The sequence below is a fragment of the Pongo abelii genome, chromosome 2 (genome assembly GCF_028885655.2).
Source record: "Pongo abelii isolate AG06213 chromosome 2, NHGRI_mPonAbe1-v2.0_pri, whole genome shotgun sequence".
In the NCBI taxonomy this organism is placed as follows: domain Eukaryota; kingdom Metazoa; phylum Chordata; class Mammalia; order Primates; family Hominidae; genus Pongo; species Pongo abelii.
In genome coordinates, this window is record NC_085928.1 from 121,648,354 (window position 1) to 121,665,315 (window position 16,962).

Sequence of the window (16,962 nt, forward strand, 5' to 3'; positions counted from 1 at the left end):
AACTCCTGTCCAGACCAGCCTTTTCCACGACTACATTCACGCCCATGTCCATGCCTCCTTGCAAAGCCAGCTTCTCTTCCCGTAAGTGCTGCTGCTAGTAAATTAACCTTTCTTAAACTTCCAATCAGCCTCCTTCTTTGCCTCCTGATCTCGGTTAATGTACACCTTGGTAGCCACTTTCACTTTGTTAGTGGGGACACGAGGTTCATCCAAATTGGAAAGCCACTCCTGGCGCCCCCAGCCGCTCTGAGTTGGATTAGTGGTCATTCCCCGGGAGGTGATCAAGCTCCCCTTTGTCCTTATGGGACAGGCTTCCCTGCCTTGGGCCCTTGCTCCTTACCACGGTTCCTGAAGAGCTGGTATTGTCCTGCAGCCCCATCCCCGGTTCCGTTGTGCTACCAGGCAGGGTGCTGGGATGCAGGGAGAGCTGGTTTCCGTCCAGGTGAACCTCCCCCGTGGTGCACCTTGGATGCCAGGTCTCCCCCGGCCCTGAAGCTCTAGTCCCGCAGACAAAGGAGACAGTAAATCTGTTGTCTCCATTCGTGGGTGAGCTCCCAGAAATGTAGCAGGATTTTAAGGAATCAGAGAGACCGATGGGGTTCAGGAGGATATTTATTAATTATTTAGGTGCACCAGCCCAGTCGGATTAACATCCAAAGGACTAAGCCCCAAACAAAGAGTTAAGTTACCTTTTAAGCATTTTGTGGGTAGAGGGAGATATATAATTCACATACCATCTTGAACCTCCACCTCCCAGGTTCAAGCAACTCTCCTGCCTCAGCCTCCCTAGTAGCTGGGATTATAGGCACACACCACCATGCCTGGCTAATTTTTGTATTTTTAGTAGAGATGAGGTTTCACCATGTTGGCCAGGCTGGTCTCTAACTCCTGACCTCAGGTGATCTTCCTGTCTTGGCCTCCCAAAGTAGATGCAATTGTTTTTTGTATGTTGATCTTGTATCCTGCAACGTGCTGAACTCATTTATTAGCTCTAATAGTTTTATAGTGGATTTCTTAGAATTTTCTGCATATAAGATCACATCATCTACAAAAAGATAATTTTGCTTCTTCCTTTTCAATCTAGATCCCTTTTATTTCTTTTTCTTGCTGATTTTTTCCTGATAAGAACTTCCAATACAATATGAGTAGAAATGGAAAAGCAGACATCCTAGTCTTGTTCCTGATCCTGGGGAGAAAGCAGTCCATCTTGCACCATTAAGTATTGTATTAGTTCATTCTCATGCTGCTAATAAGGACATACCAGAGACTGGGTAATTTATAAAGGAAAGAAGTCTAATGGACTCACAGTTCCACATGGCTGGGGAGGCCTCACAATCATGGCAGCAGGCAAGGAGGAGCAAAGGCACGTCTTAACATGGCAGCAGGCAAGACAGCGTATGCAGGGGAACTGTCCTTTATAAAACATCAGATCTTGTGAGACTTTTTCACTATCATGAGAACAGCATGGGAAAACCCACCACCATGATTCAATTACCTCCCACCAGGTCCCTCCCAAGACACATGGGGATTATGGGAGCTACAATTCAAGATGAGATTTGGGTGGGGACACAGCCAAACCATATCATTCTGCCCCAGCCCTTCCCAAATCTCATGTCCTTCCATTTCAAAGCCAATCATGCCTTTTCAACAGTCCCCTAAAGTTTTAACTCATTCCATCATTAATGCAAAAGTCCAAAGTCTCATCTGAAACAAGGCAACTCCCTTCTTACCTATGGGCCTGTAAAATCAGAAGCGAGTTACTTACTTCCTAGATACAATGGGGGTACAGGCATTGGGTAAATACAGCTGTTCCAAATGGGAGAAATTGGCCAAAACAAAGGGGCTACAGGCTCCAATAAGGCCGTCATTAAATCTTAAAGTTCCAAAATGATCTCCTTTAACTCCATGTCTCACATCCAGGTCATGGTGATGCAAGAGGTGGGCTCCTACAGCCTTGGGAAGCTCCGCCCCTGTGGCTTTGCAGGGTATAGCCCCCTCCCAGCTGGTTTAACGGGCTGGCACTGAGTGTCTGCAGTTTTTTCAAGTACACAGTGCAAGCTGTTGGTGGATCTACCATTCTAGGGTCTGGAGGACAGTGGCCCTCTTCTCACAACTCCACTAGGCAATACACCAGTGGACACTTTGTGTAGGGGCTCCAACCCCACCTTCCCTTCTGCACTGCAGAAATTCTCCATGAGGGCCTCACTACTGCAGCAAACTTCTGCCTGAACATCCCAGCATTTCCATACATCCTCTGAAATCTAGGCAGAGGTTCCCAAACCTCAATTCTTGACTTCTGTGCACCTGCAGTCTCAACACAACATGGAGCCTGCCAAGGATTGGGGCTTGCACTCTCTGAAGCCACAGCCCGAGCTATGCCTTGGCCCCTTTTAGCCATGGCTGGAGTGGCTGGGACACAGGGCACCAAGTCCTTAAGCTGTACACTGCAAGGGGGCCCTGGACCTGGCCCAGGAAACCATTTTTCCCTCCTAGGCCTCCAGGCCTGTAATGGCAGGGGCTGACACAAAGGTCTCTGATATCCCCTGAAGACATTTTCCACATTATCTTAGTGAAGAATATTCAGCTTCTTGTTACATAGCAAATTTCTGCAGCAGGCTTGGAGCTCTTCCCAGAAAATGTTTTTTTTTCTTTTCTATTACATCATCAGTCTGCAAATTTTCCAAATTTTTATTCTCTGCTTCCTCTTGAACACTTTGCCGCTCGGAAATGTCTTCCACCAGATACCCTAAATCATCTCTCTCAAGTTCAATGTTCCATAGATCTCTAGGCCAGGAGCAAAATGCCACCAGTCTCTTTGCTAAAGTATAACAAGAGTCACATTTGCTCCAGTCCCCAAGAACTTCCTCATTTCCATCTGAGACCACCTGAATCTGGGCTTTATTGTCCATATCACTATCAGCATTTTGGTCTAAGCCATTCAACAAGTCTCCAGGAAGTTCCAAACTTTCCCACATCTTCCTGTCTTCTTCTGAGCCCTCCAAACTGTTCCAACCTCTGCATGTTACCCACTTCCAAAGTCGCTTCCACATTTTCAGGTATCTTTACAGCAGTGCTCCACTACCTGCTACCAATTTACTGTATTAGTCTGTTCTCATGCTGCTAATAAGTTTATACCTGAGACTGGGTAATTTATAAAGGAAAGAGGTTTCACAGACTTAGAGTTCCACATGGCTAGGGAGGCCTCACAATCATGGTGGAAGGTGGAAAAGGAGCAAAGGCACATCTTACATGACAGCAGGCAAGGGAGCGTGTGCAGGGAACTGCCCTTTATAGAACCATCAGATCTCATGAGACTTATTCACTATCACAAGAACAGCATGGGAAAAACCTAACCTCATGATTCAAAGTACCTCCCACTGGGTCCCTCCCATGACACATGGGGATTTTGGGAGCTACAATTCAAGATGAGATTTGGGTGGGGACACAGCCAAATCATATCAAGTGTGATGTTACCAACATTCTTGAACAAGTCGTTTTTATGGACCAAAGTTTTCATTTCTCTTGGATCAATACCTACGTGTAGAATTATTGGATCATAAAATAGGTATATGTTCAACTTTACACAGAGTTGTCTAACAGTTTTTCAAAGTGGCATTTGTACCCAGACATCAATCAGACTTCTGTTGTTATATATTGTCTATCACATTTCAATTAGTTTTGGAAAACAGGAAGATCCCCAAACTGTGAACTTTTTACTGCACCTTAATTGGAAGTCTTTCTAGTAATAGAATGAATAGATCTGTAACCCTCAAGAAGTTCTTAAGGACTCAGATTAGAAACAGCTCTTGTATTTACAACTCAAATCCATTCCCTCATATATTTACCCTTTGTCCACTGCACAAACTCCCTCAAATTCTTCCCTGGTCATTCCATGAAGAGGAGCCCAACTAGACCACACAATGCTCCATGTGAACCGTCGTTCACTTTATTTGTGTGTGACATTTTTCTTGTGACATCAAAACAATTAGGAGGAAGCTCCCTAACCAGGGTAACCATGGAGAGGTGGTTGTACAGTCTAGTCTCGGCGTAGATCTTTTTCCTGCCTGCTGGCCTCCAATGATAATCTGTTTATATCAAGCATGATCAAAAGAATTCAAACATTCTGCAGGCATGCTATCTTGTACCTGTTTCATACCATAAACTCAGCTATTCATCCTCAGGACTGACGTCAGCATCTTCTTCAAAGCACTGCCCATCTCTGTGGGCAGGTGTTACATCAGGATGACATCCACATGCTCAAGTCACCTGGGAGCCCTATATTCTAGAATATCTCTGTGTGGTTTATTTTAGTCAGTTCTCCATCATCATAAAGTTCTCCTTTTTTTCCTAAAATGGAAATATTGCTATTGCTTTGGCAGATTATGAAAGTAATGCATGTTTGCTTAAAGAAATAAAGAAGCCTAGAACATACAAAGCGTAATTTTTTCCTCTATAAAATGGCTAACGGTTTGGGGTTTATACTTCCAGGTTTTCAAAATGCACTTAAGATATTATGGACATTTGTGAATGGTATAGGTATATAGCTGAAAGTTATTCTTTTTAATAGCACCATATTTCATAGTATGAGTATATGTTAATTTACTTATTATTAAGCATTTCAACCATATAGAAAAGTACCAAGAATAATGTAACAAACATCCATGTGCCACTTGGTAATTTGAAAAAAGTTCAATTGCATTTAACTGCAATCAGATGACCCTGTTTGTCATTTGTCTTTTGACTTTTTCTTTAGGGATGTTTTTGTCATGCATATTTTTAATTCACACAGTTGAATTTATTAATCTTTTCCTTTATGGCTTCTGAATTTTGAGTTATTTTTAGAAAGGTTTTGCCTGATGCACAAATTGTGAAGAAATTGTCCCATGTTTTCTTTTAGAACTTTTATTTTTCCAGTTTTTACATTTAAATATTTTTTTCTGTTTGGAATTTAACCATGTATAGTGTGACATATGAATCAAGCTTAATTTTTTTTCCAGATGCCAATACATTTGGCCCACTTCTGAATAAATAGTTTATTGTATTCCTCCTTTGATTAAAGTTGCCATCTTTAATATGCACTAAATTCTCACGTGTATTTTGATCTCATACTAAACTAGATTTCCCATTCTGTTTCACTTGACTTTCTGCAACATTGCTGTATATTTTAATTAGCTAATTAATTTAACATACATATTAATTTATAATATGCATATCCTCATTGCTCTTCTTTTTCAGAGTGGTCCTGGCTATTTTTTGTTGTCGTTCATTCTTACGTAAGCTTTTAAATCAGTGTATGTAATTTATAAAAGGTTATTAATATGTCTTGAAGAATAACATTGTATTTAATAATTGAACTGAAAAGAACTGGTGTTTTTTATACCATTGAGCTTGTTTGTATAAGGCCTTTTCTGGCCTAGTGCTGTAATAGTGTTTTAGACTAAGCTGTTCCCATATATTTTCTATCTATTTCATGCTATGTATAGATAATATATATTTTAATTATTATTTATTTCTATTCTCTTTCATAATGTGGGTCTGTTATCCCACATCTTCTGATTGTTATTTGTAAATATAAATGTAATTGTGTTTGATGTATTAACATCTTCCCTTATTAACTTGCATAATTATCTTATTGCTAATAATAGTTTTTCAGGTAATTCTCTTGGGTGTTCCAATTATTCAACAGTATTATTGGAACTAGAGATATTTTCCCTTCCCCTTTCCAATTTTTTAAATAAACTTTGTATTTTAGAACAGTTTTAGATTTCCAAAAAACTGGTGAAGATGGCACAGAAAGTTCCCATTTACTGCACATCACATTTCCCCTGTTATTAACACCATACATTAGAAAGCTACATTTGTTATACTTACTGAACCAATATTGATACATTATTATTAACTAATGTCCATTCTTTATTCATGTTTCCTTAATGTTTAGCTAATGTCCTTTTTCTGATCCAGAACTAATGACATGTAGTTGTCTCCTTAGGCTCCCCTGGGCTGTGACAGCTTCTCAGACTCTCTTTTTTTTTTTTAATATGTAGTCTCACTCTGTCGCCCAGGCTGAAGTGCAATGACGCGACCTCAGCTCATTGCAACCTCCGCCTCCCGGGTTTAAGCGATTCTGCTACCTTGGCCTCCTAAGTAGCTGGGACTACCCGCATGCAACACCATGCCCAGCTAATTTTTGTATTTTTAGTAGACGGGGTTTCACCATGTTGGCCAGGCTGGTCTCAAACCCCTGACCTCCAGTGATCCGCCTGCCTTGGTCTCCCAAAGTACCGGGATTACAGGCATGAGCCACTGCCACTTTCTATACCTCTACCTTATTCCCCTTATCTTGTGGAGCTGGTACCTCCAAGGCAATGTTACATAGAAGTGGTGATCACAGGCATTCTTTCCTATTTTTAGCTAGCTGGAATGCCTCTGGAGTGGCCCATGATGCCTTTTCAGCTGAGATAGACATATTTTATCATGATAATGAAATCTTTTCTGTATTTTCCTATATTTCTGTAGTATTCTTCTCCAGATTACAGTCAATGGTGTCATTTTTCTTAGTATTTGTCTTTGCATTGTTTAATGTGCTTATGTTTGTGTTTCTGCCTAGGAGGAAGGCGATGGCAGCAGTTTTCCAGGCTAGCTGTCTTCACAGCCCAATGGCTCTCTTCTTTTCTGCTGCCACAGAGACAGACTGTCTGCCTCCTGCAAATTTGAAATTTGGCAGACCTGCCTCCTCTGCTTCTCTGAACCAAACTGGGGCCAGGAGAACTTCTGACCCAAGTGTTGATCACCTCTCTTCCTGCACCACACTGTGCACCCTCTGCTCAGGAAATGCCTTTGGCGTGTTGCTGACGTCTGTCTCTGCTGCATCTCTTACCACTCTGCACTTCACCCTTTCCCACACAGGTTTCGCCTGATCTCAGCTGCTTTGGGCAGACCATCCAGGTATTTTGGAGTCTGAAAATGATCTCTGTCTCCAAGTCTGGTGCAAATGGAGTTTGGGGGCTTTAAAATTCATTCTTCTTGCTGCTGTTTCACAATTTCTCAGAAAAGGTGAAAATGCAGACTTTGGCAGTTATGTTCAATATGAAAAGTCTTAATAAAGTAATTTTTGACCTAAAGCCCACCAGTATTTCTGGAACAATTCAGTCAATCTTTGAACTTGCTCACATAAAGTCTTATTAGAAACACAACGGGGATTTTGGAGACAGGACTAGTGAACTTTGTGTAGTTAAATAGAAACTTAAATTGCCAGTGTAGAGTACTTGATTAAGAGATAAGGAAATCCACTCTTTCAGTAAAAAATAATTGAGCTTTGTGCTAGCCATTTTACTAGGCAGTTAGGTGGTGGGTATTTTTGGTGGAGTGAGTCTAATTCATGATTAAAATATTGTTTCTCCTGAACCTTAATTTCTTGGAGTAATAAAATCAACCTTATCTACTTTAAGAAGAGGGTAAAATGAGTGTCAATATATAAAAGCACTTGGATTTCTGATTTTCTGAAAGGGGAATTTGGAGCTATTGTAAGGTTTCAAGGGGTAAAATATTATGACCACAAAAAGTGGGTGAAGTTTATGTCTGGTTCATTTAAGTCAAGAAAGGCTGGAGATGGAGTGGACAATCTCTGACTGGATGTAGGGTACAGGATATAGAATGACAGGTTGTTGTGGCATGACCAAGGGTAGAGATGGGCTGTAACGATAACAGGAATAAGATGTGTAGGAAAAGATGCCTCAGGGCTTGAGACAGGCAAATTATGGGGCCAAAGTGAGACTGACTAAAGGAAAATAGAGGAGCCAACTGTTAAGTGAGGTTGATGGTTAGAAGGCAATGAATGAAGCACATCCCTGATGCAAAGATTATGTCTCCTCATTTTCCCGCTCCTAGGTCAGTTTCCATTTATGTTAGGTGCTCATTTGTCCCCAGTGTGATCAGAAAGTCCTTCTTTTAGACTGGGATTCTGGAAGCTTGCTCTGAGGCTCTGAGATTAGCATGCAGGAGATTTAGTAGGGAGTCCTCTTGGAAACCACACCTGTAAGGACATAAACAAAGCAGACTGGGGTCGAGTGTGGTGGCTCACACCTGTAATCCCAGCACTTTGGGAGGCCAAGGCAGGCAGATCACCTGAGGTCAGAAGTTTGAGACCAGCCTGGCCAACATGGTGAAACCCCATCTCTACTGAAAAATACCAAAAAATTAGCCAGGCTTAGTGGCGGGCACCTGTAATCCCAGCTACTCAGGAGGCTGATACAGGAGAATCGCTTGAACCCAGGAGGCAGAGGTTGCAGTGAGCCAAGATCATACCACTGCACTCCAGCCTGGGCAACAAGAGCAAAACTCTATCTCAAAAAAAAAAAAAAAAAACCAGAAAGGAAGAAAGAAGGCAGATTGGACAGTGGGAAAAGTTGAACTGCAACAAAGTTGCAACAGAGGCCTCAGCTAATCTTATGGGAGCTCTGGAGTAGCAATGGCCCTTCAGAGTTATCCCAAATCTAGGCAAGGGGCAAGTGCTTGTATCTTCTCATTATCCAGTCACTGAATATGAGCTGCCCCCAGGGAGGACGATTCATGAAGGGAGACCAGCTGAGAGCTATCAGGGCCAACATTCCTGATGACTAGTACAGTGAGTGCTTCAGTCCTGAACTGGTGGGTGTGTGGACAGCGCCCCTTAACCCCCTGACAGTCTCAAGCCCAGAGAAGGATGGCAGCTGACTCAGTCCATAACTCAAGGCTGCTGCCTCTTAGGTCTGTACTTTTCTTTGGTCTCACCTTTCCCTACTTTGCTCCACTGCCCGACTCCCATGCACTTTAACTACAACCCTGACCACACAGTGCTCTCTTAACACCACTCTGCCTTTTCAGATGCTATTTCATCAGCCTAGGGAGTCCTTTCTCCCTTCCCTTCATCAAAATCATGCCTCTCCTACAAGGTCTACTTCAAAAGCTAATCATATTATGAGAATTTGAAATTTAATCAACTTATCCTTCCTCTGGAGTCCCAAAGAATCTTTCTTGTGGCTCTATTATCATACTTGTCTTGCTTGCAGTCTAGTTAATCCTGCGTCTGTGTTTCCTTTATCAGATTGTGAATTCCATGAGTGGCAGAACTTACTTCTTTATCCCTTTATTAGTTCCATAAACTAGCATTCTGCTTGGCACAAAATAGGCAACTATTTCAACAGAAATCGTTCCAAATTGTTACGAGAGTTTCTTGCAAATAATCTCCCTAAAGGTCTAAAGACCCTTTGGCTTCACCCTGTATTTTTCCTTCTCATGAGAAGCAGATGAAATTAATTTACTTATTCAATAGAATTTGAGAACCTACTGTGGGACAGATATTGGCTGGACTAGTTCCTATCACTCTTGTTGTTATTGTTGTTGAGGTAAAATTCACATAATATAAAATGAACCATTTTTAAATGTGCAATTCAGTAGCATTTAGTATATTCACAATATTGTGCAATCCACCCTTCTATCTCATTCCAAAACATCTACATCACCCCCAAAGCAAACCCACTTCTATTGTTTCTGAGCAAATTACACCTAGGCTAGGTATGTTGCAACAAGAAAGACATGAGTCTAATGTCTGAAAATTTACAGTTAAACCCATCTTTGTTTAGAAATCATGCTGGCTGGTCGGGTGCGGTGGCTCACACCTATAATCCTAGTACTTTGGGAGGCCAAGGCAGGAGGATCACCTGAAGTCAAGAGTTCGAGACCAGCCTGGCCAACATGGTGAAAGCCTGTCTCTACTAAAAATACAAAAATTAGCCAGGCCTGGTGGTGCATGCCTGTAATCCCAGCTACTCGGGAGGCTGAGGTAGGAAAATCGCTTGAACCTTGAAGGCGGAGGTTGCAGTGAGCCAAGATCACACCATGGCACTCCCGCCTGGGTGACAGAGCAAGACTCCATCTCAAAAAAAAAAAAAAAAAAATAGAAATCATGCTGGCTTTCTTTCTGTGGTTCTTTTGCTTAATGGGAAGAAACTTTCTTTTGGGTATTCTAAGAGGGTTTTGTTTGGATGTCACCAGAGGTTCTACATTCCTGTCCTGAGGGAATATTCTCTCCAACTTTGGAATAAGGGGAGCTCTGACTGACTTTGAGGAAATGAAAGACCCATCCTGAGGCAGAGATATGGAAGTCACTTGGATTGCACCTCACCATTGCTTGGTACAGCTTGTGATGGAAATGAAGGGGCAGTAAAGCCCCTTTGACCAGCCTTTGTCTTTTGGTGCCCTAAAGTTTCTATCTCACTATGATTAAATGAATAAAATAAACAGCTCTACCAGGAAAAGAGAGGCAGACTCTGATTGGGCATATCCAAAACTTTCCTTTATCTATGACCTAGGAACACAGGTGCTTTGCATTCATCATCTTTTTTTTTTTTTTTTCCAATCCCTCTGAAGTATGTTTTACAGAAGAGAAAACTAAGGCTAAAAGAGAAAAGTAACATGCTCAAACTAACAAAAGAATGCAGAGCTAGGATTTGGCAGATCATAGCCCACCTCACAGAGATTGTCTAAGGAAAGACTGCCTAGGAATTGGCCCATCCCTAACTTCTTTTTTGTTCTTTTTTTTTTTTTTTTGGTAACAGAGTCTCACTCACTCTGCACCCAGGCTGAAGTGCAGTGGCATGATCTCAGCTCACTGCAACCTCCACCTCCCAGGTTCGAGCGATTGTCATGCCTCGGCCTCCAGAGTATCTGGGATTGCAGGCACACTGGCTAATTTTTGTACTTTTAGTACAGATGGGGTTTCACTATGTTGTCCAGGCAGGTCTCAAACTCCTGATCTCAAGTGACTGGCCCACCTTGGCCTCCCAAAGTGCTGGGATTGCAGCCATGAGCCACCACGCCCACCCGCTAACTTATTCGCTCTCGTCTCCAAGTCCAAGTCCCCTACAGCAAGACAGCAACACACAACCTGAAGTGGAAATGGCAACAGTGAACGCTTTGATTCCTCCCCTTGGGCGAGTTCACATCTACAGCATGTGGTGAAGCAATGGCACATCAGCAGCTCTGATTCTCATCCGTGTCAGGAGATCTAACACAAACATGATCAGGAAAAAAATGCTCCCTGGGGCTATATACAAGTTTATTTTATTTTATTTTATTTTCTATAAAGACAGCATCAACTTTCCCTCTTTAAAATCACTTTACTGAAAATGAATTTTCTGCAAATGCATTCTTTATAAATGTAGAGCATGCAAGAATGTATAAACATAACAGAAGCATTTGTAACTGGTTAACTCAGTTGATAGCTTGCAAGATAAGTTTTTGTTTTGGGAGGAATTGGAGGTCTCCCAGATTTTGTTGGAGTCTTTGCTTAATTAAGGCTGTAAGGACAGGGATAGCAATTTATCTTAATAGTATGAAAGCATTAATTAAATGATTTAAATGACTTGTAAGAAATGACTGACCAAACTTTTGAGTCACCCAAAAGTTAAAAACTAGGACCAGTGGCTGGGTCCAGTGGCTCACGCCTGTAATCCCAGCACTTTGGGAGGCCGAGGTGGGTGGATCACCTGAGGTCAGGAGTTCAAGATCAGCCTAGCTAACATGGTGAAACTCTGTCTCTACTAAAAATACAAAAATTAGCCGGGCATGGTGGCAGGCGCTTGTAATCCCAGCTACTTGGGAGGCTGAAGCAGGAGAATCGCTTGAACCCGGGAGGCAGAGTTGCAGTGAGCCAAGATCATGCCATTGCACTCCAGCCTGGGCAACAAGAGCAAAACTCTGTCTCAAAAACAAAAACAAAAACAAAAAACTAGGGCCAATATTTTAAGAGGATGACACTTTTCACAATTTCATAATTTTTTAACAACCATATTTATACAATGTCAACAATAACTTTTAGTTGATTATTTTTATTTCAATTGATAGCAGGCACTTCAAAATGATTAAGGATGTATTGTCATACTTTATTAGTCCTTAATTTTAATTATGAAAGGATTGTTTATAAACAAATAAAAGACCTTGGCTGGGCGAGGTGGCTCACGCCTGTAATCCCAGCACTTTGAGAGGCTGAGGCAGGCAGATCACCTGAGGTCAGGAGTTCAAGACTAGCCTGGCCAATATGGTGAAACCCCATCTCTACTAAAAATACAAAAATTAGCCTGGCGTAGTGGCGCGCACCTGTAATCCCAGCTGCTTAAGAAGCTGAGGCAGGAGACTCGCTTGAACCTGGGAGGTGGAGGTTGCAGTGAACCGAGTACCACTGCACTCCAGCTTGGGTAACAGAGTGAGACTCCATCTCAAAAATAAAATAAAATAAAATAAAAAATAAACAAGTGGCTGGGCGCGATGGCTCACGCCTGTAATCCCAGCACTTTGGGAGGCCGAGGCAGGCAGATCGCGAGGTCAGGAGATTGAGACCATCCTTGCTAACATGGTGAAACCCCGTTTCTACTGAAAATACAAAAAATTAGCCAGGCATGGTGGCGGGTGCCTGTGGTCCCAGCTACTTGGGAGGCTGAGAGGCTGAGGCAGGAGAATGGTGCGAATCCGAGAGGCAGAGCTTGCAGTGAGCCAAGATCGTGCCACTGCACTCCAGCCTGGGCAACAGAGCGAGACTCTGTCTCAAAAAAAAAACAAAAAACAAAAAACAACAACAAAAAAAAAACACCAAGTAAATGACCTCAAATAAGTGTATTCTTGGCCTATGTATTATTTAATTTTTTTTTTTTTTTTTTTTTGAGACAGAGTTTCACTCTTTTTGCCCAGGTTGGAGTACAACGGCACGATCTCGGCTCACCACAACCTCCACCTCCCGGATTCAAGTGATTCTCCTGCCTCAGCCTCCTGAGTAGCTGGGATTACAGGCATGCACCACCACACCTGGCTAATTTTGTATTTTTTAGTAGAGACAGGGTTTCTCCAAGTTGGCCAGGCTGGTCTCGAACTCCTGACCTCAGGTGATCTGCCTATCTCGGCCTCCCAAAGTGCTGGGATTACAGGCCACCATGCCCGGCCTATTTAAAATTTTTTAATATTCCTCTGTTATAATTAGAACAAAACATGTCCACAAACAAGTGAGAAACTGTGTTTGAATTTTCACAAATATGTTTGGATTTTGAATGCCTCGTAGTTCATGTTTGGAAAGCAGACCTTGGCTAATGTCTTCATATCCTTACCCTTATATCAGTATAAAAAGTTTGGTTTCAATTAACAGATAATCCTTTACAATAAATAATTGAGATCTGGTTTCATCACTTCGCTAATTGTTTCTTCATACATCTGGCTCAATGGAATATACTTTGCCTGTGATATTATTAGAAAAACAGTTATCTATATTGTTCCACAAAAGCAAGAAATTAATTAGAGGGCCCATTTGCCACAGCAAAAGGTAGCGATTTAGTCTGTCAGCCAATGCTCTGCAATTCCCTCTGGAGAAACCCATCAGTTCAGGTTAGAAGGGAATAGTCTTTGCCTTGCAATGTTACCTACAACTTCATTCAAACACTGCTCAGAGTTCTCATCAGACTGACTCATGCCTGCAGGCAAGCCTGGTGTGAGGAAGGATGCCTCAGCCCAGGTGAACCCTTGCCAGGCTGGACTTGTCTAGTGGGAGAGAAAAAGCTGCCTGCAGGATGAGAAGCTGTCTTTCCACTATGGATGTAAGCCTTCCTCCTGACACTGGCTCAGGAATCTCTTACTAAAATACAATTTTAAGTAAGCTCTGAATGTGGAAAGTTCATTGACTCTGCATTTCACCTTTCCATTTTTCTACAGAGCATCATGGAGATCATGATCCATGGTGGACTGCGTGTAAGATGAGCTGGGGGTGTCAGTAGAGTAAATTTGGAGGAGCCCACAGTATTGGCAGAGCACAAAAAGGCCCCTGCAGGTTTTGAAGAGCTGTAGGATGTACTTGCGAAATTTCTCCCCCAGAAAAAAGTAGATGATGGGATTAAGGCAGCAGTGAACAAAAGCCAGAGTTTCTGTGGCCTGGATGGCATAGTCCAAGTATCTTTCAAAGGTGCAGTCCTGAAGGACCTCTAGCTCCACCAGGGTCTCTAGGAAGAGCACTATGTTGTAAGGTGTCCAGAACCCAAGGAAGAGGACCACCACGGCAAAGATCATCCTCACCGCCTTGTTCTTCTTCTCGTTTTTACAATGCTGCAAGGTCCTGATGATCATGGAGTAGCAAAACAGCATGATCCCTAAGGGGATCACCAATCCGAGAATGTTGATTTCCAGGGAGCTGAGAACCTTCCACGTCGTGGAGTTGAGAGAGTACTTGGTTTTGCAGTAGGTATGGTTGCGCTCAGTATAACAAGTGCTGAACAGAAAGCCAGGAAGGGAGGCAAACACAGCCACTGACCATGTAGCCAAACTGGTGATGACCCCATAAGTCAAGGTCCTTGCCCTCAAGGAAAACACCGCGTGCACAATTGCCAGGTATCTATCAATGCTCATGAGCATGACAAAGAATATGCCGCTGTAAAAGCCCACCAAGTACATCCAGGAAATCATCTTGCACAGACCCAACCCAAAAACCCACTGGTCTGCTGCATAGTAGCCCCAAAAAGGGAGGGAAAACACGAAGAGCAGATCCGAGATGGCAAGGTTGAGCAGGTACACGTCAGTCATGGACCTGAGCCGCTTGTATTTGAACAGGACCAGAACCACTACAGAATTTCCAAGCAGACCAAATACAAAAACCAAGGAATACAGTGGGGGCAGGAAGAGCTCCCCAAATGCCTTGATGCCTTCTTTGGTGCAAGGCTTGGGGATACTTTCATACAGATAGTAATTGCTGTATATGCTTTCATCGAGGGTGGTGTCTGCTATATCCGTGGGGTTCATTTTTTAACTCTACAGGCTCCTCAAGGCAGGTCTGGGCCCAACCAGAAGAAGCTAATGAGGGGAAGAGCAAAGGAGATTTCTGTGAGAACAAAAATAAACCAAAGTGTTGCTAAATGCAGAGCATGGCTGCATACTGTTTTGCTCCAGGTCTGTATATGCCTTTCCCAAGATGAAGGGCTCAATTACTCACAGGACCCTGCAGCCAGATGAAATAATTTTGGGCTTTGGAGGCAGAAAGATTTGTTTCAGATTCCGGCTTGGGCACTCACTAATTTTCTTACCTCTCTGCTAGGAGCTTCAGTTCTCTCATTTGTAAGTGAGGATCATAAAACCTCCTTTCAAACAGGTGTTCTTCAAGGATGTGTTTCAAAAAGTTATTTCATAGTCTGGGGTTACTGAAATCACTTTCAGGGATGACAAAATCAGTTGAACAATTCTCATTTGGGTGTATTTTATATGCAGTTTGATGATGATCATGATCATCATCAAACTGCATGTAAAAATCAATTCTATGCACAGAATCCTATTAGAGTGGGAATTCACCTGATGGATCTAGAAAACACACATCGCAGCCAGAAATAAAACCTCTACCTCCCCAACCACCTTCACTTCCTATCTAAATTGGCAGATAAAGAGGATGAAATCTTCTTAAAATTAATCACATGCTGACATGTGTATCAGAGCAATTCAGGGCTGAAGGGCTTTCTGACTCAAGGCCGCTTCCTTCTTGAGGCTTTTGTGGGACCCTCACATTACTTGTTAAAATCCTTTTCACACTCGTCAGTAAACTCACATTCAATCTCTCCCCACACCCTCACCACCACACACCCAATGCCCAAACTGTGTTTCTCAAGAAAGAGCTTTTGAAGCCAGGTGTGCAGTGGCCCACGCCTATAATCCCAGCACGTTGGGAGGCCGAGGAGGGAGGCTCACTTGAGCCAAGGAGCTCCATGCCAGCGTGAGCAACATAAGGAGACCCTGTCTCTACAAAAAATTGTTTTAAAAGTTAGCTGGGTGTGATGGTACGTGCTGATAGTACCAGCTACTCAGGAGGCTGAGGCAGGAGGATCCCTTGAGCCCAGGAGTTCAAGGCGCAGTGAGCTATGATGGCACCACTGCACTTCAACCTGGGCAGCAGAGTGAAATCCTGTCTCAAAAAAATAAACAAATAAAAAGGAAAGAAAAGAAAAAGAAAAAAAGAAAGAAAAAAGATTTTGGTTTACTCATGCAAATAGATAATGAACCACCTGTTACATCACAGAGTCTCCAAAAAAGTTTGTTGAATGACTAACAATTCTAGTCTTTCTCCACCATTTTACCAGTGAAAATGAAAGGCATAAACAAGGCTGAGGAGTTAGGAAATTATCAGGAGAACAAAAAACCAGGAGACACAGCTGGTAAGTGTCTGGAATTATTCTGTAGGCCTTGTGTGTGTGGTATTTCTTGCCTGGGAGTCTTGCTAGAAGCAAGAAGCAGACAAGTGTATATTTTTTATGAAAATGATCTATTTATTTTGGGCATGTGGACTCAGGCCAGATGTGTGCAGAAAGAGTCCTGCATAAATTAATGCCCATCAGATGAGGGCTTGGAGGGTGTGGGGACAGGTAGAAGGTGTGTGGGCTGCAAGGTAGGTGCCAAGTGTAAGCCCTAGACTGGTGAGGGGCCTGAGCATCTGAGCCAGGTCCAGAAAGCAGTGTGCGACCCAAGACCCTGGGAATGTCCCCATCCCCACTTACCTTACTTTTCTGAAAGCGGCTCTGAGGAAGGTCTGTGAGGCAATGCCAGGCTTGCTCAGGAAGCACGATGCTAAGAAGGACTGGTGACTTTCAAGGGTGCGTGGCTTCCTGTGAGCACTAGTTATCTCCCTCACCCAACTGTACTAAGTTCAAGTGGGGTTTTTTGATAGAAGTAGGAAGCAGAAAATGATTCTTAGTCATTTCCCAAGACTGAAGGCCAAGAAGATGTGCTAAGAAAAGATTAAGAATAAAAATGAAATCAGTTTCTTTTTAAAAAAGATTTTTAGTTTTTAAAAATGTATTTGTTGGCTTTTAAAAAAGAGATTTTTTTAAAGAAACAGGGTCTCACTCTGTCACCCAGACTGGTGTTCAGTGGTGCAATCATAGCTCACTGTAACGTTGAACTCCTGGGCTCAAG

At 42.6% G+C, this 16,962-nt stretch overlaps 2 protein-coding genes across 2 annotated transcripts in view; one reads left to right on the plus strand and one right to left on the minus strand.

The window, feature by feature from the left end:
- Nucleotides 1-7,444, plus strand: part of GLB1 (galactosidase beta 1) — a 139,681-nt gene extending 132,237 nt beyond the window's left edge. The window contains exon 16 of the mRNA XM_054550340.2: nucleotides 6,608-7,444. Coding sequence (XP_054406315.2) covers nucleotides 6,608-6,640 — 33 coding nt within the window. The 3' untranslated portion in view covers nucleotides 6,641-7,444. The remainder of the gene's footprint in view (nucleotides 1-6,607) is intronic.
- Nucleotides 7,445-11,209: 3,765 nt separating this feature from the next.
- On the minus strand, nucleotides 11,210-16,676 carry CCR4 (C-C motif chemokine receptor 4). The gene is made up of 2 exons (XM_002813955.4): nucleotides 16,545-16,676; nucleotides 11,210-14,859 (listed from the first exon to the last, which is right to left on the minus strand). Exon 2 carries the CDS (start codon nucleotides 14,806-14,808, stop codon nucleotides 13,726-13,728), a length of 1,083 nt encoding a protein of 360 aa, XP_002814001.1. The 5' UTR covers nucleotides 14,809-14,859; nucleotides 16,545-16,676; the 3' UTR covers nucleotides 11,210-13,725.
- Nucleotides 16,677-16,962: the final 286 nt, after the last annotated feature.

Bases quoted from the DNA above. Each gene is read 5' to 3' on its own strand.
- CCR4 (XM_002813955.4), bottom strand. From the start codon at position 14,808: ATGAACCCCACGGATATAGCAGACACCACCCTCGATGAAAGCATATAC.